The sequence below is a fragment of the Mus pahari genome, chromosome 1 (genome assembly GCF_900095145.1).
Source record: "Mus pahari chromosome 1, PAHARI_EIJ_v1.1, whole genome shotgun sequence".
Lineage (NCBI taxonomy): Eukaryota > Metazoa > Chordata > Mammalia > Rodentia > Muridae > Mus > Mus pahari.
Window position 1 is genome coordinate 120,066,133 of NC_034590.1, and position 22,031 is coordinate 120,088,163.

The 22,031-nt window shown below is 43.9% G+C and overlaps 2 protein-coding genes across 3 annotated transcripts in view; one reads left to right on the plus strand and one right to left on the minus strand.

The window, feature by feature from the left end:
* Ttc9c (tetratricopeptide repeat domain 9C) overlaps positions 1–7,691 on the minus strand; it is a 9,333-nt gene extending 1,642 nt beyond the window's left edge. Inside the window, exons 1-3 of one of the 2 annotated variants that reach the window (XM_021207604.2) lie at positions 7,366–7,691; positions 6,782–7,030; positions 3,602–3,784 (exon numbers count right to left, since the gene is read on the minus strand). In XM_021207604.2, the coding sequence (XP_021063263.1) occupies positions 3,602–3,784; positions 6,782–7,019 (421 nt within the window). In that variant the 5' untranslated portion in view covers positions 7,020–7,030; positions 7,366–7,691. Of the gene's footprint in view, positions 1–3,601; positions 3,785–6,781 lie in introns of both variants that reach the window. The other variant, XM_021207596.2, reaches the window with a different exon arrangement.
* A 506-nt stretch (positions 7,692–8,197) lies between these two features.
* Hnrnpul2 (heterogeneous nuclear ribonucleoprotein U like 2) lies at positions 8,198–20,745 on the plus strand. Its single transcript, XM_021202898.2, has 14 exons — positions 8,198–9,146; positions 11,177–11,312; positions 11,605–11,681; positions 11,907–12,046; positions 12,624–12,714; positions 12,809–12,921; positions 13,328–13,591; positions 13,944–14,066; positions 14,413–14,541; positions 15,108–15,276; positions 18,449–18,649; positions 19,576–19,649; positions 19,909–20,016; positions 20,140–20,745. Exons 1-14 carry the CDS (start codon positions 8,615–8,617, stop codon positions 20,218–20,220), a joined length of 2,238 nt encoding a protein of 745 aa, XP_021058557.1. The 5' UTR covers positions 8,198–8,614; the 3' UTR covers positions 20,221–20,745.
* The last annotated feature ends 1,286 nt before the right edge of the window (positions 20,746–22,031 follow it).

A 22,031-nucleotide genomic window follows, 5' to 3' on the forward strand; every position in this document is an offset into this window, starting at 1 on the left:
AACCACATGGTGGCTCAGAACCATCTATAATGGGAACTGATGCCCTCTTCTGGTGTGTTGGAAGAGAGTAACGGTATACTCATATACATAAAATAAATCTTAAAAAAAAAAAAAAAAAAAAAAGAATGAAAAAAAAGAAAAGCACCAGACTTGGAGGCTCAGCACAGAGGAAGCAGAGGCAATTGGACCTGAGTTTGAGATAAACCTGGTCTACATAGTGAGTTTTAGAACATCCAGGACAAAGAAGAGACACCCTGTCAAAAAAATAAATAAAATGGGGGGCAGAGGGGATAGAGAACGACACCATATTCAGTATTAAACCAACAATACAGAAATGATAAAGAAATGAACCTGCCATCTGCTTCAGTGTCCCCTCTGTACTGAAAACTGGGTACCAAATCTGAAATTCTCCCAGACTGTAGCTTGTTTTTCTAGGTCACACCTGGAGATACCTGAGCTAAATGATTAAAATACTATCTAAAGCAAAGGTCAGCTCCTGTCTGGAGAGCGGGCTGAACAGCGATGATCAAGTTCATTTATAGGGATTCATTAACACTTTTTTCTATTAAAGATACGGGCTTTAAAACAAAACCCCTAAATTAGTATAGTGGTACATACCTGTTACACTAGCACTTGGGAAGTAGAGGAAAAGATCAGAAGTTCAAGGCCAGCCTGTGCTACAAACTGAGCTTGAGGTGAGCCTGAGTTACAGGAGATCCTGCCTATACACACACACACACACACACACACACACACACACACACACACACAACAAAAAGAAACAAAAAAGTTCCTAAAATTCCCATTGTCAGTATTCAGATGGCCAAGTTCAATCCAGCTTGAGCTCTAGTGAAATTCTGTCCCACAAAACTCCAAAATAAATAAATTAGTTACTTTAACTAAAAGGACGTGGGTGCAGTATCTGGTAGGTGTAATGTCCCGAGTATAGTTCCCAGCAGCAAAACAGAAAAGGGGTGGGGTGGTAGTAGATATCTCACACACACAGAATAAACTGGCTGTGATATCACAGGGGTAGAGTATTTGCAGGGCAGGCACGAGACCCTACATTTGATCTATAATACAGCAAAATAAGCAGAAACAGGCTTGTTTATATAAACCATTGGCCTATAGAGCTGATACAGGGGATATTAACGCATATGCCTGTTTAAGCATAAATATTCCTAAGGATATAGACAGGACTGATAGTTTCTTTCCTGGGGAAACAAGAGCACAGAGTATTCTGAGTGAGGCGGTAAACCCCTGTAAAGCTAGCACTCCTCAGGGAGGCTGGTACTAGGGATGCAGCCGCAGGCTAGCCTGGGCAGTGAAGGGAGAACCCTGTCTCAAAAGAACAAAATCACAGACTAACAGAACGTCTCAGTAGGTAAAGGCACTTGCTGCCCAGCAGGCGGACAAGCAGAACCCACTTGGTGGAAGGAGAGAAGCAGTTCCTACAAGCCATCCCCTGGCCTCCACACATGCTGTGGCCTGTGACCACTCCAACCCCCACCACACACAAAATAAGTAAAAACCGAAAAACCTCAAAAATCCCATATAAGTGGAAAACTTATTTATGTGCACACTATATATATATATATATATATATATATATGTATATATTTATGTATAGACACACACACATATATATTCTTTTCTTAGATATATATCCCACCACTGCCCAGGAAATGTTATGTACTTTTAAAATAATACTTTGTTAATTCTTTGAGATTTTTTTCACAATACATTTTAATCATATTTCCCTCTTCTCCAACTCCTCCCACATCTATCCTGCTATCTCTGCCCTCCCGGACTTTCTCCCCACAAAAGTTTTGAGTTTTCTTCTTCCTCAGCCCCATCTAGTCAAGTCTGTGTTGTCCAACTACTCTTGGGAATGGGGCCTATCCTGAAGTGTGGCTGGCCTCCAAGGGGATCACCTCATTACAGACAACTAACTCTGCCTCTTCTCACAGCTATCAAGGGCCAACAGCTCCCCAGCAAAGACTTTCATGACCACCTTGCTTGTTCCTTCCTGGGAATGAGTATCGATTTTAAAAATAGTTAAAAACTAGTGCTGAGGCCGTGCGCACGCCTTTAGTCCCAGCACTCGGGAAGCAGAGGCAGGCAGATTTCTGAGTTCGAGGCCAGCCTGGTCTACAAAGTGAGTTCCAGGACAGCCAGGGCTACACAGAGAAACCCTGTCTCGAAAAACCAAAAAAAAAAAAAAAAAAAACAAAAAAAAACAAAACAAAAACAAAACCTAGGGCTGAAGAGATGGCTCACTTGCTCCTTTTACAGAGGACCTGGGTTCAGTTCTGGCACCCACATGGTATCTCAGTACAGGCTGTAACTCTAGTTCCAGAAGATTGAATGACTGCCTTTTTGGCCCAAAGGCACCAGGCACACATGTGGTGCACAGCTATAGAGTTGGGACACAGTCCAAGAATGCAGTTGTGTGAGGGGAATTCTGAGTGCTGTGAGAAAACTCCAAGAAAGTAAGAGTCCTGTGATCTCAATGTCACCAGAAACAAGGAACTGCTCTTAAAATGTGCGCCTCCTAGGTACAGTGGATAGGAGTGAACTGATGTTAAATCACTCATTACAGCAGGCTATTACTGTTTATATGCCTCAATGGAAAAATACATGGTTCTTGTTTGTTTTTGGTTTTGTTTGTGTGGCTTGTCCTTGTAATTGAATACCTCACTCGTGTGATTCTTCTTAACCCTCAGAGTATAAATTGTCTAATGCTCTTAGTACAGTTGGCTACTAAATAAGACTTCAGTGACCTCATTTTCAGGCCCCACTCTCCCAGGTCCACACTACCAACAAAGTGGTAAACAATACATATGTAGTGAAACACTGGTATACCTAAAAATAAATAGGTCTTAAAAAAAAAAAAAGAAAGAAAGAAAATAAGCTGAAAAAGTTAAATAAACTAGCACTTCCTTTCCATGGGTACTACTTCAATGGAGTATTTTTTTTGGGGGGAGAGGGGGGTGTTTTGTTGAGACAGGGTTTCTCTGTATAGCCTTGGCTGTCCTGAAACTTAGACCAGGCTGGCCTAAATCTCAAGAGATCTGCCTGCCTCTGCCTCCTGAGCGCTGGGATTAAGACATGCAACCACCCAGAATGAGAAAGTTTTGTTTTGAGACAGGGTCATACACACACACACACACACACACACACACACACACACATATATATATATATATACACCAGCCATATTCAGATTCCCTATGTAACTAACACTTATCCTCTTGCCTCTACTTCCCAAGTGCTGGGATCACAGGCATGCACACCACTATATATGCAATGCTGAGGATTGAAATCAGAGCTTTGTGCATGCGTACCAACTAAGACATACACACACACACACACACACACCTATCCATCCCTACCTCTTATTTTTCTTTAAGAAGTATTTTTCTGTTGATTTGTAATAGCTGTACATAATAATGAGAATGGTGCATATAGTTCAATACCTGATGTATACAGTGTGTAATGTCAATTACACAGCAATTAGCACTATCATCTTAATCACTGATGACTTCTTTGTACTAACAATTTCATATATGCTCATCTCTTTATGTTCCTACTCACTTACCTTTAGGTTGCCTATTGACAGCAGCAAGCAGGTGGTGTCGAGCCTGGTCATAGTCTTGCAGGTGGAAGAAGGCTACTCCAGCCCGATACAAGGCCTTGGCATTATCGGGTTGTCGTTCTAGGACTTTCTGACTATATTCCCTCACTCGTTCATAGTTCACCGGCTCCATCTGGAGGAGACAGGCTAATGGGCCATGTTAAAGGGAAAAAGGAGGAGGGCTTATTATATATGAGAGAGATTCCACTGCTCAGCTCACAGCATTCATTTATTCAATTAAAGCTGAAGTGTCTCCTATATCCATACCCTCATCTAGGAACTAGAGACACAGAAGTTCTGGCTGACAAGCTGGCTCAGTGGGTAAAGCCTATGGGTAAAGCCTCTAGCTACCAAGATTGATGACTTACACTTGATTCCTGGGAAAGAGAAGTGACTCACACAAGTTTTCTTTTGACATTCACAACCCGTGTGTGTGTCATGTCATGCTTGAGTATATGTGCATACACGATAGTTTATTTCATCTTGTGTGTGTGTGTGTATATGTGTGTGTATAAATGTGGATCATATGCATGTAGGAGCCCAAGGTGGTGATCATGACAGGCGTCAGGTCCTGAAACTAAACTCACAGATGACTATATGAGCTGCTAGGTGGGTGGGTGCTGAACCACACCCAAGTGCTCTGCAACAGCAGTTAAGTACTTTTTAACTGGTAGGCCATCACTGCAGTCCCATACTTTTTTTTTCTTATTTATAACTCTAACATGGCACAGTGGTGCATGCCTGTATTGGGAAGTAGAGGCAGGAGGATTAAGAATCCAAGGTCATCCTCAGTATGGTGGGTTAAATAAGAATGGCCCTCATAGGTTCATATGTTTGAATGCTTAGGCATCAGAGAGTAACTCTACTTGAGATACATTAGGAGGTGTGGTGCCTTGTTGGAGGAAGTGTGTCACTGTGGGTGGCCTTTGAGGAAGCAATGTTCTACCTTAAAGAAAGGTTGTGGCTCAGTAGACTGACTGACTGTCTGGCATATTTAAGTTCTGAGTTCAATCCCCACCACCACCAAAAATAAAAGTAAAGGGGATGGAATGATGACTCAGTGGTGAAGAACACATACTGCTCTTGCAGAGGGCCCACGTTTGCTTTCAAGCACCCGCATTGGATGGCTCACAACCCTCTGTAACTGCACCTCCAGGAATTTGATGCCCTCTCCTGGACATCACAGGCACCTGCCTGACAAGTGCACATACCCACAGACACATACAAAAAGACTATTCATAATTAAAAATTAAGTATTTTTTTTAAAGTAAAAAAAGTAAGGAAAAGACTTTCTATTTTACAGCTATCAGAATTAAGTATAATTAAAAATATAAAACGTAACTAAATCGTGTTCAGGTGGCAGAGATTCAGGTAGAATGAAGCCATTAACAAGCTTTCACTATGCTTCCATCCCTGCTATAACACCTCTACAAAGCAGGCATGAGGTATTCTCCACAGGTAATTTTTAGCTTCAAAATTTCAACTGATAACTACTTACCAAGCACTGACTATGATCAAACACTAAACCAGAGGCAAAGAGAAAAGAGAACAAGGCAAGCATCTTGATGATTTTACACACACACACACACACTCTAATGAGTGTTTTGCCTCTATTTATGTATGTGAACCATGTGTATGCCTAGTGCCTGAGGAGGTAAGAAGGGAGGGCAATGTCATATCCCTTGAGACTGGAGTTACAGATGGTTGTATATCACCATGTGGGTGCTGGGAATTGAACTCTGATCCTCTGCTAGAGCACCCAGTGTTCCTAACCCCTGGGCCATCTCTCTAGCCTTGTTTAGTCTAAATAATAAAGTGCTCCACCCCCAGGCTTGATCGGACATTTCATGTGCTGAAACAGATTTCACGAGAAATATCTTTCAGTAATGCTAGCCATCAGGGGTGGGAGTGATGGTTGAGGTAGGAAAGCCAGCAACAACCCAAGAAACAAAGGAAATCCCTTTCACAGACATTAAAAGGAAGAGGTCTTTGAGCTTAGAGAGGAGGGATCTGGTTTAACAGCTTAGTGAGGACACTGGATAAGATACAACATACTCAATCCTATTGTGCTGCTCTACCTTCCGGCCCCAGCTTTGAGGCAGGATTTTACCAGCTTAGGGAAAGTACTCTAGGATGTAAGGCTTCACTGATCTCTACTGATGAGCAACTGAGTTCAAGCAATGATTAAGTCCTGCCAGGGCACCACAAAGTGGAAAGCATACACAAGCAAATGAAATTTGAAATATACTTTGAAGGAAATGAAACTGCTAGAGAATATGTGAAATTAAACTGTTGCTTAGTGACTGAAGGCTTCTCTAAGAAAGGTGATCTTCGGCAAATTCCTTAGTGCATTTTCTGTTTTTTAAAGGGCACAGAATCTTGCAAGAAGCTTTAAGCTTTGGGAATTAAGGCTGTTTGTCTGGGTATAATTTTAACTTATTACTAGATACTTGATGACTTCCTTAGACTAATCTGAAAGAACTGTTGTGACACTTACATAGATCAATGTGTAGTGACCTAAACACCTGACATTCTATGTCATAAATGTCACATTTATGAATCCTATGTAACCATCCCTTTTTAAACGAAACATCCCCAGGACTATGACTATCTCCATTTTTCAATTTATTCTTACTTGTTTGAAATAGGGTATTACCACACATCACAGGCTAGTCTGGATCTCAAACTGGAAGCCATTTTTCTACTTGGACTTCTTCAGTGCTGGAATTACAGGTGTTAGCAACATTCCTCCAAATAAACCCATTGGTAGTCCCACTCTAGGTCCACTAAATCAAGATATCTGGGGTTTAGAGCCAGGAAGTAGTTTCAGGTGAGGTTTGACAAATCCCACTTGCTTTTAGACTACTCTACAAATTGGAAACAGGTTTCAATCCACTGCTAAATAGCCAGGTGGCAGTGAAAAAGAACATCTTCCAATGTTCACAGGGCTTGATGATTCTATCTTTTTTGTTTGTTTTGCTTTTTGAGACAAGGTTTCTCTGTGTAGCCCTGACTGTCCTGAAACTCGCTCTGTTTTCGAACTGCCTCTACCTCTTGAGTACTGGGATTAAAGACATGCTCCACCACTGCCCGGCCCTGCGGTATTGTCTTGATGCTCTGCCCACCCTCCAATTCCATACTTACCAGCTAGATTGTTGTAGCAGTCGGTCTGGATGGTGTGCAGTATGTTTTCTTGCTCCGGTGTGAGAGCTGGGCCCTGAGGTCCCAGACTAGATAGAGGGGAAGGCAGACTTGGGTCCAGACCCCGCAGCTGAAGAAGAGCTCGATGGTACCTACTCACAGCATCTCGGTACTTTCCTTCCCGGTAGCGCTGGTTTCCTTCCTCCTTGTATACCTGAGCCTCCTGAAGGCGCTTCTCCATGACTGTTGGAACTGTTAAATGAAAGAGAAACTGAAGCAGTAGTATGGGATCACAATAAATGATTAGAGCATCGATTTCGTAAGCAAGAAGCTCGCGGGGATTTGGGGTTTGCTGCTTTTACTAGTCCCATCTATTCTCCTGGTAGTTTTCAGTTTCCAGAAGTACCGCAAACTAAAAAAAAAGAATGATGTGAGGATAGCGAAGCCATAGACCAAATGAGTTCCATTAGAAGAGATCCCGGCGTGATTACAGACTCTAGGGAAATCCAAAGGCCCGACTAAACGTTCCAAGTGTGTGACCGCCCGCAAAATTCGTTTCCTTCTTTCTCTGAGGCACACCCCCTGACCTGGAAGAAGATGGAGTAGGCGGGAACAACTGAAACAAGTCAAAAAGGCTTCGCTCCTTTCCAATCTCTTTATTTGTTCTTATCCAACAAACATTTGTTGATGGTTCTGCTGCTAATTGAGGAATCGAAGTGAGTGAGGCCTGAGTCTCCGGTCCACAGGTGAGGCACAAGAGGCCGTAAGCACTGTGCCCAACAACCGCACCACAGCGGAGGCCCAAACCCGGAAGACTCCTCCAGGAATTGGGTTTAAGTGCAGAAGCACAGACAGGGAAGAGGCCAGACCGGCCAGCAGTTTAGCATCTAGTGGGGGCGCGCGCATTGCGTCATACCACCCAATCAGAAACGAGTCTAGAAAAGTAATCCCGCAGAACCGGCTCCGCCTCCCCAGCGGACCAACCCGGAAAAAAAAAAAATTCCCGGCCACTTCTCCAATAGGAAAAAAAGCCGCACGATATCGGATGACCAATCAGAGCAATAGACTACGATTCAAGCTGGCCAATGAGAGAAGGAAGGGGTGGGGTAGCCGCCTCTGTTGCTGGGTAGATGTTTAAGCCCAGAAAGGTCCGGGCATCGCTCGCTCTCTCCCTTGGTACTGGAAAGGCCTTTCCCTACTGGCTACGAAAACTCTGCACCACCCATCCTTCCAGCTTGGCTTCGGTTACTAGTCTCAGAAATTGCAGTCAAAGAATCTGCAAGAGAGGACATCTAGTAAGACCTAGGGTGCTCCGGTAATTGGGAGCGGGCAGGAAGTAAAGTGAGGTGGGCGGGACTCCGGCGCGACTGCGCAGAGCCGACCACTGAAGTACGGAAGGAGGAGCGCGCTCACGCTTCCGTGCTACGAGGCACTTGAGCCGCAGCCAGCCTTGCCCGACTCAGGCCCCCGTGCGGCTGCGCGGTTATGCCGCCTGCGCTGATTGGCCTGGATCTCTGAGAGGAGGGAGGAGAAGTAAGGGAACTCCGTCGTCCTCGGCGCGCACTCCCCCGCGGTCGAGTACCGAGTGTGTCGGAAGCTGCTCCTCGCCGTCTTGTTTTGCGCCCAGTGAGCCGAAAGGGGCAGGGCAGGAGGAAGGCGACATAAACACGCCGCGAAGACAGCGCGGCCTCTGCCTCTGCGTGCGTGCGCTTGCTAGCGCGGGCTCAGTGCTGGCGCGGGAGGCGGAGGCGGGCGGCGGCGGCGCCTGCGCGGTCGGGCTCGGTCGACAGTTCGCAGGGGAGGAGGCGGCGGGAGGCGGAGGAGGCGACGGCGGCGATGGAGGTGAAGCGGCTGAAAGTGACCGAGCTGCGGTCGGAGCTTCAGCGGCGCGGCCTGGATTCGCGCGGCCTCAAAATGGATCTGGCGCAGCGGCTTCAGGAGGCACTGGATGCTGAGATGCTGGAAGACGAGGCCGGCGTTGGTGGGGCCGGGCCCGGTGGGGCCTGCAAGGCGGAGCCTCGGCCTGTGGCCGCGTCGGGCGGAGGCCCGGGCGGGGACGAGGAGGAGGACGACGACGAGGAGGAGGAGGACGAGGAGGCGCTGCTTGAGGACGAAGACGAGGAACCACCACCTGCTCAGGCTTTGGGCCAGGCCGCGCAGCCGCCTCCGGAGCCCCCGGAGACGTCAGCCATGGAGGCCGAGTCCGAATCTTCCGACACACCGGCGGAGGCCACGGCTGGGTCAGGTGGGGTAAATGGTGGCGAAGAGCATGACAACGGCAAGGGGGAGGAAGACGGGCCGGAGGAACGGAGCGGAGACGAGACTCCGGGATCCGAGGCACCGGGTGACAAGGCCATAGAGGAACAAGGTGAGGAACTGGCAGCCGAGCCGGGCTGCAACCTGCCGGGTGCGTCTGCGATCCAGCACCCCACCCTGCACCGCGCTATCTGATTCCTTGTTTCCACTTGCCCGAAAGTGCACTGTTCTAGTGGCTGTTTGATGCGATTCTCCTGGGAAGGTGGATTTCATCCGCTGTCCATCTTTTTGAAGGTTTGGGTGTCTTGTCTTTCCACTGTTTGCAGGAGCGAGGTTCCTGCCTAACGTGGTTCCTTGGTGTTGATGGAAATTGTGTTTGTGTGTGTGTGTGTGTGTGTGTGTGGCTTTCGAGCTGCCTGTAGATCAGTCTTCTGGTGCCCACCCCTCTTTAGCTGAATAGCTTTAGCCGCAAATATGCCGAAAAATTGGCGCTCTCCTGAGACCAGTTGGAAGCTTAGGCCTGACAGTTCGTTCCTAACCTTAAAAATGTTAAGCAATAAACAGTCCGTGAAATACGGCTCGGTCAAACCCAAGTTAGTCTTCAAAGAGACTCTGGATATCTAACCTTGCTTCCTCCTGCTTAAGCCATCGGAGACAGTGTGTGAGCCTGTTGGGTTTAATCATTAACTAGCAAAGAGAAACTCTTAGTCTAGTGACATTTTAGCAGAATGTTAGTTACTTGACTGGGGCTTTTTACTTTGTCCCTGTGTGTTTATATTTTAATTCTCCTGTCCAGGCTGTAAATAAGCATATTTATAAACTTACTCTACACTGGTGCCCTTAAGGCTCCTAACTGAGCCGAAATGATTGAGGGGTTCTAGTGGACCATTTGAGTAACCTTGTGGTAGATTTGTGGAAACTTTCCACAGGAGTTAATGACTTTCTCCTTTTGAAGTGCTTGCATGGTTAGAGCTAATCTATAGAGTGTCTATCAGAGGAGGGGAGGGAACTGCTTCTGAGTTTTACTTTCAAGTAGGTTTTTTTGCCTTACAGTTTTTTATACTGTTTTGTTGTTTCTTGTTTTTTTGTTTGTTTGTTTCTGGCTCTTAGTGTTATGAAATTGGAATCTATTTTACAATGATTTTATGCAAAGTATAGTGTTTGGGGTTTTTGTTGTGTCTGATGTCCTGGGACTGAAGTCCTATTACATAACCCTTAATTTGTGTTATCCCAGATAGCATATAAAAAGCATTGAAGAATAAGGGAATGTTTTAAAGGAATTGTTGAAAACACTTAAGCCTTCAAAAAATTAAAGCCTAAGGAAAAATTCCATGTGTTACTCCGAGTAAAGAATGTTGCTGTCAGGTTTGGTGTCACAGGCCTTCAGTCCCAGCACTTGAAGGCAGAGGCAGGCAGATCTCTGTGTTTGAGGCCAGTCTGATCTAAATAATGAGTTTTAGGACAAGCAGAACTACATAGTGAGATCCTGTCTAGAAACAACAACAACAACAAAAAAAGAATGTTACTTAATATATAACACCACCTTCCTGCCCCAAATTTCATGCAGTAAGAAGATGCAGTGTTATTTATGGTTTGCTTGTGACCTAAGAATTTCTCTGGTAACTTTCAAGTTCCTGTTAAAAATATACCTGCCATTGTAAGGCTGTGCATTTTAATGCAGAAAAGGTAGGTAGTCTCTAAAGAAAATGTGAGGCTTCCGTGTCAAGGAGCTGCTGAAAAGGGCTAGGAAGTAGTCCTTAAGTACGTGCCATAAACCCAGATCTGATGAGAATTGAAATTCACCTATGAAGGTTTTTAAAGATTTCAGGGATGCTTTTCTATCATAGCAGTGGGGAGATGTGCCAGGCTGGCTTGATTGAAATAGATACATTTAGAATGGGAAAAATTGCCCAATTAAATAAGCCCATAGTGGTTTCCCCTCCATCCCATCCCACCCCTACCCCCCCCGCCCATCTTAACCAGTGATTTTGAAATTTGGAAATAAAACATGGGTATAATAGGATCACTTTGTCTCAATCAGATACCCTCAGTTTCCTAAAGTTAACTTAGATTCTCTTAGTTCTGAGCTCATTGTACGCTCCAGTATAAAAACTACTGATTTTCTTTCCCTCCCTTTTGTAGGAGATGACCAAGATAGTGAAAAGTCAAAACCAGCAGGCTCAGATGGTGAGCGGCGGGGGGTAAAGAGACAGCGGGATGAGAAGGATGAACATGGCCGAGCTTACTATGAATTCCGAGAGGAGGCTTACCACAGCCGGTGAGGGAAACACTCCCTTGATGGGAGTGTCTGCTCTGCTTTTGGTATTCCTATTGTTGATTGCAGTGTGGAAGGAGGGGTGGATTGAAAACTGGACTAGATCCTTATAGGCATAAGTTTTAGAGTGAATGAACCTATGATGGAAACTCCTATTCCCTTTTCTCATTGACTGAAGAAGCTGTCTGCTGGAATTTGGTAATTCACTAATAGTTTAAAGTGGACAGTGCCACACAAATACCTCACAAAGAAGGTAGCTTTGGTTATACTGCATTTACTTTCCTCCTACCTGTAGCTCAAAGTCCCCACCACCTCCAGAAGAAGAAGCAAAAGATGAAGAGGAGGATCAGACGCTTGTGAACCTGGACACGTGTATGTATAAAGAAGATTGCTTTGTATTTTGAGATAGGGCTTTGTTGTGTATTTCAGGCTAGATTCCAACTTGTGATCCTCCTGCATTAGCCTCTGGAGTGATATAAAAGTGACTTTTTGAGAGTAAAATTTCGTGGCTTAGGTACCTGGACAGTATTTGTATTTGTTTGCTCAGCACTTTTCAGTGTTGAGCGTTGTAGTAAACCAGTTGCATCATCTTAACAGATACCTCGGATCTACATTTTCAAATAAGCAAAGACCGATATGGAGGCCAGCCGCTCTTCTCAGAAAAATTCCCTACCCTTTGGTCTGGGGCAAGAAGTACTTATGGAGTAACAAAGGGAAAAGTATGCTTTGAAGCCAAGGTAAGTCATTCTTAAACCATGTATTAATTTAAACTGTGTATTAGACTCCTATCCTCCATTTCATTAGTTCAGAAAAGGGCAGCCTGCTTGAACATACCCTTAACACTGAACAACATATTGACTCTTACGACTTTGTTTTGTTGTTTTGTTTTATGTGCTGGTATGATTGATCTTAGTGCCTTATACATTAGGTGCTGTATCTCTGAGCTATAGTCCCAGGCCCACAAACTTTGATTTAGGTTTAGTAAAAGTTCTTTTTCGGGCTGGTGAGATGGCTCAGTGGGTAAGAGCACCCGACTGCTCTTCCGAAGGTCCGGAGTTCAAATCCCAGCAACCACATGGTGGCTCATAACCATCTGTAACAAGATCTGACTCCCTCTTCTGGAGTGTCTGAAGACAGCTACAGTGTACTTACATATAATAAATAAATAAGTCTTTTAAAAAAAAAAAATTCTTTTTCTAGTATTGAGCTGAGAATTTTTTATTTTCCAATTTGTATATGAATCTTATGTTTGTAACTCTGACTTTGTACCTGCATTTGTCATAGCCCTAAGAATTCATTTTCTGACTTGACCAGGTAACTCAGAATCTCCCAATGAAAGAAGGCTGCCCAGAAGTTTCTCTCCTCAGAGTTGGGTGGTCTGTGGATTTTTCCTCTTCACAGCTTGGTAAGGTTATTTTGTAACTTGTTGTTTGTGTTTGTTACCATATTGCCTACTCTGGAAACATTGCAGGTAGGTAATTGATTGTTGACTCTTCTAGGTGAAGATGAGTTCTCCTATGGTTTTGATGGAAGAGGACTCAAGGCAGAAAACGGGCAGTTTGAGGAATTTGGCCAGACTTTTGGGGAAAATGATGTTATTGGCTGTTTTGCTGTGAGTGTTCCTGAAAATTGTGAATTTGTAGCAAAGGGTAGATAAAAACCTAAGAGGATTCGCTATGCTTCCTACCAACTATGGACTTTTATACATTTGATGCATTGCTTGGTTATTTGAGATGTTAAGTAGCCCCAGCATTCACTTATTTTTTTTTTTTTATTTCTACATTTATTTGTGGGAGAGGGTGCATATCAAAGTGTTTATGTGGAAGTCAGGACAGTTTTCTCCTATTATGTGGGCTCTAGGGACCAAACTTGTGGTATCATACATGGTGACAAGTATCTTTAACCCTGACCATCTCTCCATCCTCCTAACATTAGAAAATAAGTAAATAAGCGGTAGTACTTCATTGTCCTTAAACCCATCAACCTGCTCTTGCGCTCTCCTGCTTCTGTCCTTGTAGAATTTTGAGACTGGAGAAGTTGAGCTTTCCTTCTCCAAGAATGGAGAAGACTTGGGTGTGGCATTCCGAATCAGCAAGGAGTCTCTGGCAGATCGAGCTCTTCTACCCCATGTCCTTTGCAAGAATTGTGTCATAGAATTAAACTTTGGTCAGAAGGAGGAGCCCTTTTTCCCACCACCAGAAGAGTTTGTGTTCATCCATGCTGTGCCTGTTGAGGAACGTGTGCGGACTGCAGTCCCTCCCAAGACCATAGAGGAATGTGAGGTATGCACAAGTATAGGCTTCATGCTTTAGGAGAGTGGTGGATATGTACTTTCAAACTTGAATAGGGGAAATATATATCTTCTTTAGAAAATATAAGATTTTCTAAAGCCGGGCCTGGTGGCGCAGGCCTTTAATCCCAGCACTTGGGAGGCAGAGGCAGGAGGATTTCTGAGTTCGAGGCCAGCCTGGTCTACCAAGTGAGTTCCAGGACAGCCAGAGCTATACAGAGAAACCCTGTCTCGAAAAACAAAACAAAACAAAAAAAAAACAGAAAATATAAGATTTTCTAAAGAAAGTTGGATTTTACAAAATTGATTCATTTTTATTTCATTCCTGTTTCTTTTACTTGCAGGTGATTCTGATGGTGGGACTTCCTGGATCTGGAAAGACCCAGTGGGCACTGAAATATGCAAAAGAAAACCCTGAGAGAAGATACAATGTCCTGGGAGCTGAGACTGTGCTCACTCAAATGAGGGTCAGTTGCTGAGAGATGGGGAAAGATGATTAGTCAGCTATGGTGTTTGCTGTGGAAACACTGAAAATCTCTGACAGCCTGTTAGTCAGGGATGGGGGGTGTCTTTGAAATGTATGAGAACAGAGACCCCCACACACTGTCAGTGTGTTAAGATATGCCCCACCTCTCCTGGATTGTCAAATTTCTGCAAACATACAATCTGGAATAAATCCAGGTTAAGTATAGAAGTGACTACTACAGGAAATTAACAGTGTAATGAGTTCATGTGACACTTGTAGAATTTGAATCGTTGACTTTTTGGACTCTTGAACTTGCTGTGTAACTCTTTGTATTTCTCACTCATCAGATGAAGGGACTCGAGGAGCCAGAGATGGACCCCAAAAGCCGAGACCTCTTAGTTCAGCAAGCCTCCCAGTGCCTTAGTAAGCTGGTCCAGATTGCTTCACGATCAAAGAGGAATTTTATTCTTGATCAGGTATACAGACATTCAAAGGGGATCTAGTTGTAAAGGAGATCCAGAGATGAAAATTTTATATCTATTTTAAAGTTAGTCTGGGATCACATGTAAGACTGAATTAAGGAATAGACTCAGGTTACCTAATGTCTCTCTGCTTGTGAGTTATGTAATATATTTTAACTTACACAGTTTACTGAGAGTGTCTGAACTCAGATGATAGATGGAGAGAAGGAGATTGGGATTCATTCATTCATTTCATTTGAATTCTTCTATCTATCCTAGCTTTTGGACAAGTCTTTTACCTCTCTAACTTCAGTTTTCCTGATATGTGATATAATATTTGTCAAGTAGCTTAAAAATTAAAGGTGAGCGGGAGTTATAGCTCACTGGTAGAGCAATTTTCTAGTATATGCAGAGCCCTAGGTTTGGTCCTATTACCACAACACAATGATAATGGTGATTATTATTAAAGGAAATTGTATATTGACTTCTAATCTGATGCTTTAGTTATAGAAGATAAAATTTTCTTTCATAAGTTGAGTAGTGACTTTTAACCTTAAACATGTAATTACTCCTATTACTAGTGTAATGTGTACAACTCTGGCCAACGAAGGAAGTTATTGCTGTTCAAGACATTCTCCAGGAAGGTGGTGGTAGTTGTTCCTAATGAGGAAGATTGGAAGAAGAGGCTGGAGTTGAGGAAAGAAGTGGAGGGAGATGATGTGCCTGAGTCTATAATGCTGGAGATGAAAGGTGGGCTAAAATTTCATGGATTAGAGAATTCACTCCCTGGTCAGTGCAACCCTGCTTATCACCAAGAGTGATTCTCCACATCTAAAGTGTAGATTTAAGAGCAATTTAATAGCTATAACCACTATAGGTAAACTAATGAGCAGAGAGAAAAGGGGTAAATATCTGTACATGGTAGCACATGCTTGTAATCCCAGCCCTTGAGATGTTCAGGAAAGAAGATTATGAATTAGGAAAGACCAGCCTGATATAGTAGGACCATATTTTGGGTTGGAAAAAAGGCAGGGTGATACATGCCTCTAATCTCTGCACTTGGAAGATGAATGCAAGAGAATATTCCTTAAGTGCTATAAGGAGTTGGATGCTAATCTGAGCTAAATGAGATGCTGTCTCAAAAAAAATGGAAGAGTGAGAAATGAGGTGTTTAAATCCAAACAAGATACTTAAAGGAAGAGCTTGAGTCAATGATTTAAATAAGTATTTACTTATTTGTCCAGCACTGCCCTAGTCATTGGGAAATATCAGCATATGAAATGAACTTCACCCTCATAACTAAAACTTTAAAATTAAGATTGATATTCCATGAAAATGGCAAGGACGATTGTTAGGGTTTAAATTAAAATACAGTAGTGATAGAAGTTGTTTTTCTCCTGTGTCTTGATTTTTGGTGTGCTAATAAGTTTATGTTTTGTTTTCATTTTCTTATTGATTTGGTATTTGCCTGAGTGTACTGTTCTTTGAAGGCAGTGTTAAATATGTTGATTATTTTTGCTTCACGTTCTTCTCCTTAGATCATATTTTTCATCGTTTTTCCTTTAGCTTATGGTACCCCACTTACCCTGTGAACTGCTGGCTATGGAAACTCATAACCCCTTGCTGTAGGAATCAATTCTCATATCTGTGATCTGGAGTATCTGAATTTATAAGAATTAATTTTAAGCCAGGCGGTGGTGGCACACGCCTTAATCCCAGCACTTGGGAGGCAGAGGCAGGCGGATTTCTGAGTTTGAGGCCAACCTGGTCTACAGAGTGAGTTCTAGGACAGCCAGGGCTACACAGAGAAACCCTGTCTCAAAAAACAACAACAGCAACAAAAAAGAAATAATTTTAACATACCCTGGCAGATATTCAGGCACTTGGAAGAATTTAGTGCAGTTTTATAAGATAGGGATAACTGGATTCATCTGAGAATCATAATTGAGATCAAATTTACTATGACACAGTCTATGAACTTGATGTCCAAAGACAGACAGATGGTATACTTGGCCATCATGTGTAACTGATAGATGAGAGGCATTTAGTGGCAAGGAGACGCTTTTAGCCTCTTTGTGTAACTGCGTGTATATGGAGTGGGTTGCACTGAGAATTGAAACCCAGGGCCTTGTACATGTGAGGCAAGTGTGATACCCTCACCTATACCCTCAGTCCCAGCTTGAAGCTCTAATAATGTTACTTCTTAGCCAGGCATGGGTGGTGCTTGCCGTTGATCCTAGCAGAGGCAGAGACAAGTACATCTTTATGAACTTGAGACCAACCTGGTCTGAATGGGAAGTTATAGGCCAGGCAGACTACATAAGATCACATTCTCCTCCCTCTTCCCACCTTTCTCTAGGTTTACTTATTTTATTTCTGTATTTTGCATATATGCATATATATATTTAAATGTGTGCATGGTACTGCCCTTGGAAGTCAGAAGACACATCAGGAGCCCCTGAACTGCAATTAGACATGGTTATAAGTACTGTATGGGTGCTGGGAACTGAGCCTGGGTCCTCTACAGGGACAACAAGGTGCTTTTAACTGTTGAGTTATCTTTCCTGAGATCAAGTTTTTTCTAAGTAACACCAAAATTTTCTCGGTTACATTTAGCCTGTGTTCCTGAGAGCTCACTGCGAATTTATTACAGATTACTTAAGAACTTGTAAATCTAGTTTCCAGATAGCCCGTTATCTTGTGCTATTGTAATTTAGGGAAAAGAAAGTTTGTGTTTAGGCATAGTAGCACTTGCCTAACATTCAGAAGGCTGAGGTAAGAAGATTGTTGTGAGTTCTAGGTCATCCTGAGCTATATGAACAGACCCTGCCTTTAAAAAGGGGGAGAAAGTCATGGTGATACTTACCTATGACCTCAGTACTTATGAGATTGGAAGCAGGAGGATCAAGGTCATCCTCAAGTATATAAGGGAGTTCCAGGCCAGCCTGAGCTACATGAGACCATGTCTCAATAAAACAGTTTGTTTATTTAAGGGTGAGTTGGTATGAGCGTTACTAAGTTAAGCTTTGAAAGTGTTAGGCTTGGCTTGCTGTGATGAACAGGGCTATTGTCCTGTCACTTGGGGGGAAGGGTAAGCCAGGAGGATCTTGAGTTTGAAGTGGGCACAAACTGCATAGCAAGCGAATGTCTAACCCGAGGTATACATAATAAAGCTATTTCAAAAGGAGTGGAGGAAAAAACTCAAAAGAAAAGCAAAGTATAGTAACAACAGCAATAATTGTAATCCCAGTTCTCAGAAGGCAGGAGACAGAAAGATTCAGACCACCCTGAGATGCATGAGGCCTTAGGTCTAAAAAAACATAAGAGCTACCTGTCTCAGCCCTTGAAGCTTGGAGTTTTGACCCCAGTACTCACATACCCATATAACAAGCTAGAACCCTGTGTACTTCTGAAATCCCACGACTGAGCAGGGTGCCAAGAGAAGAATGGTAAGTTGTGGATTCTGTGAATGACCCTGTCTGCAAAGGAGCAGTGTGATATAGACATAGACTATCAATAACAAAGCTGGGTATGGTGCATCTTTTATCCCATCAGAGAGGTGAATCTCTGGATTTGAAGCCAGATGTACATAGTGAGTTCCAGGATAACCTGGGCTATGTAGAAAGCTCCTTTCTCAATAAATAAATAACTGGGTGTAGACTCAAAACTAATGATGTTCCTGAAGAGGCAAGAGGCTAAGGCAATTAAGGCTAGATAGCCTTATAACTTAAGTCTCAAAGTGAAAAACAAATAAAACCTTGATATAGCTCAGTGAGAGAGCATTTAATTAACATTTGCAAAGCCCTGATTTGATCCCCCAAACCACCAAAACCTAAAGTATACTTCCTCTGGTAGATTGTCATGCATTCTTACACTGTCTGTGCACTTTCTAGGCCCACAAGCTTCTCTCTTATTCTTATAGCCAACTTCTCTCTGCCTGAGAAATGCGACTATATGGATGAGGTGACATATGGGGAGCTGGAAAAAGAGGAAGCTCAACCCATTGTTACTAAATACAAGGAGGAAGCAAGGAAGCTACTGCCCCCCTCTGAGAAGCGGACAAACCGCCGGAACAACCGCAACAAGAGAAACCGGCAGAACCGAAGCAGAGGCCAAGGCTATGGTGAGTCCTAGAGACCTGGCTGCCCACAGTGAGCAGCCTTCCTGATGAAGCTTCTTTCTTCTTGTGCCCTTTACCCCCTGCTTCATAAGCTTTCCCCAGAGTCTTTCAGCCAGAAGATAGTTATTGTGGGGCAGAAACACCATCCACCTACCGACCCTCATCATATGCCTAGTTTCCATGCAGGCGAGCAAGTTGGTGCCCCACTTCATTGCAGTCTTAAGGATGTGCAGTGAGATCTAATTCTCATCTTAAGATCACTTGATGCTTTATCAAATCAGTCCAATTTCGAAGACAAAACTGAATGGATTCTTCTTCTAACATTTTAGAGTGTTACAAGGGAAGTTAGTTATTAGTGGGATTAATTTTCCTCAGAATGTCTAGTTTGTCAGTTAAATCCCCAGTGTATATTTATAATTGCTCTTTTTAAAGTGTGTGTTTATGTGTGTGCAACTGTAAATCAGAAGGTGGTTGGTGCTAGCTATGTCCTAGACACTGGGAATAACTGGTTTCTAGCCTTGAGTAATGCAGATTTTGTTTTCTTTCTGTACAGTGATAGGTATAGACTGTATGACAGACATCTCAGACCCCTTTCTGGGTTGAGAGTCTGATCCTGTGAATGGCAGTTTTTATTCATGTTTCTAACTCTGCCATGTATCCTTTTGTCATCTAAGATGTTTTTGCAGGATTGGGGAGCTTCAGAAGCAGGGTAGCTTTGTTTTCTTGTGTCTATTCTTATGCCCTCCCCTCTCAGACTCTTTTAATAAAAGATCCTGGCTGGTGCTTTAATTAACAGTGTGTGCGCCTGGCCAGAGCAAGCCTCCTCCTCCCGTAGTATTGCCTTTGGCTCCAGCTTTTTGATTTCCACTCAGATGTGGAGCCAAGACCCCATGCCAGCTGTCTGAGCGCCCTTTCCATTTCTCTTCCAGTGGGCGGGCAGCGCCGAGGCTACGACAACCGGGCCTACGGGCAGCAGTACTGGGGGCAGTCTGGAAACAGAGGGGTGAGTGCAGCTCTCCTTCTGCTCCTCCCTCTGGGCTGTGAAGCCATTCCTATTGACTTGGGGGAGCAGAGGGGTTTGGGCTGTTTTCTTAGGGCTTTAGGGTTTTGCCCACTTAATATGTTCATCTGGAAGAATTTAACCCGGGAAAAGAATTTACCCTGCTTTATAGTGTCAAGATGAAATATGTCTTGTTCAGTAATGGGAAACTGGGGTGTACTTTTGAAGACCCATATACCGTCAACACTCTCTCCTTCCACAGGGCTACCGTAATTTCTATGATCGATACAGAGGTGACTATGAACGATTCTACAGTCGAGACTATGAGTACAACAGATACAGAGACTATTACAGACAATACAACCGGGATGTGAGTATTATCTTGGGGTAGATCGAGGGTGAAGGGGACAGGACCAGCTGGATTGATGAGTGTCATGCCCCTTCATCCTCAGCCAGCGCTGGCTCTAAGTGCTGGGGTTTCCCTCTCTTCTAGTGGCAGAATTACTACTACCACCACCAACAGGACAGAGACCGGTACTACAGGAATTACTACGGCTACCAAGGGTATCGGTGAAGCCCCTGCTGTTTTCGCCTGTCAGCCATGAAGCTGAGTCTCTGGGGGTGCCAGGCACCCCCTAAAACACAACCAAGGAAAACAGGGGCTGTTGGGGTGGGGCTGAGCTGCCAGGGAGGGGTGGTTGGGGGGAGGGTGTGCAAGCAGGGGTGGGGGAGGGGAGTGGAAACAAAACTGTACATTTTTTTTAAAGTTTGTTGAAAAAAATATTGTCTTATTCTATAAAACATTTCAAACCTAGTTAGGTTATTTGTAATCAAAAAACCATTTGCACAGAAAGCAGCACTTAGAGCTGCCTATTCTGTACCCTGCAGCTGGATAGGAAAAGAACTAAAAATGACACCTCCAGCTGGATTGGTAGCCCAGTAAGGGAGAGTGTTGTGGGGAGAAGGGGAACAGCATGAGGGAATCTGCTAGCAGTTAGGAGTGGGAACAGAGGAGACAGGAGCAGGGGCAGAGGGAGTGCCTGTGACCAGGGCAGTGGAAATAAACAATTGGCTGTTATCAATCACTTGCACCAACTAACCGTTTGTATTTTCTTTACCAACCTTTCCCTCTTGGGCTATTGGGGTAATAGATTGTCCACTTATTGTGCCTTTGTGCTGTCTGCCTAAGGCACAGAGACTGCTAGGTGGGTGGTTCTAGTATATAGGATTCCCAGGCCAAGGGGAACAGGGGCTCTTGGGGACTGTAGAGCAGTATACTTTGTCCCTATCTATATTATATTCAGTAAATTCCTATAAAGTCTGGAGGAGGGTGGGAACACAGCCCTTAGTTTGAAGATGGGGATTTGCCAGTCCCTAGTCTCTGTCTTCCCAGTTGATAGAGGCAAGAGATCTCTGGAATCATTTACTAATATTGCCTGCCTCTTACAAGTGTGAGGGAAGGAATGATTCTCAGGGTTTCAGCTCACAGAAACGCAGCAAGACTTTTGTTTACTGCTTCAGGATATGTGTATAGGTGAATCCTGTGGTGTGGGCTGTTAGGCCCAGGTGCTGAGAATTGCAACTATTTTATACAATGTAGGGGGCTCTGCCCTGCTGCTGTTTTTGTTTTTGTTTTTGTTTTGATACACAGAGAGTGAGTAGAAAGGGGTTGGGGGTAGGAGGCAGCTCAGTAGGGCTGCAGAAACTTGGGAAGACTATGTGAATGTGTGTATGGGTGCGTGCAAGGAAACAACCTTAATTCCCAACTTGTTGAAACAGGATTCCTTCAAGGGTGCTTCCCTTCAAGTCCCATATAGTTTGTAACTTTAACAACACCCTCCCAGTTCTTGACAGACTAGCTACAGGTTGCTGGGTTCAAGAATGTGAGCAGGATATAGCAATGCGCTTTCAATATTGATCTTCAATTTAAATCATCTTGCTCAGCTAAAAGCTTACTCAGCAACAGCATCCTACAGCACTTCCTGGTGAGAAAACCTCTGGGCTGAGTTACTAGGACATACTTCACTTCCACTTCCTTGCCTGAGCCATTCTCTTGTTGAAACTTGTGCTGAGATTTGGATCTCCCCTGTCCTGATGTCCTTTCCANGCAGGGCTTCTCAGGGTGAGCAGACCTCATTCTGAGGGAGTCTCTGGTTTGTTAGGACACACCAGTCTGCTCAAGGACCTCTTTCCAAGGCTGTAGTGGGGCCTGGGAGGAGGGAAACGTGCTCATATTGTGTCTTTTCTATTGCACTTGTCCCTTATGGTGCCACAAATGGGTTTGTGTGTGGCAGTAGGTGGAATGATTGCATGCATCTTTTGTAACTCGCTGGTATTAGAAAGGGAGTTCGAGAAAGCATTGTTTATAATGTCAGGGCAAGAAGA

Excerpts from the sequence above, each read along its gene's own strand:
- Hnrnpul2 (XM_021202898.2), top strand. The coding sequence starts at position 8,615 with ATGGAGGTGAAGCGGCTGAAAGTGACCGAGCTGCGGTCGGAGCTTCAG. Across the intron at positions 13,592-13,943 it reads AGACCATAGAGGAATGTGAG|GTGATTCTGATGGTGGGACT; the intron begins GTATGCACAAGT and ends TTTTACTTGCAG. Across the intron at positions 14,542-15,107 it reads GGAATTTTATTCTTGATCAG|TGTAATGTGTACAACTCTGG; the intron begins GTATACAGACAT and ends TCCTATTACTAG.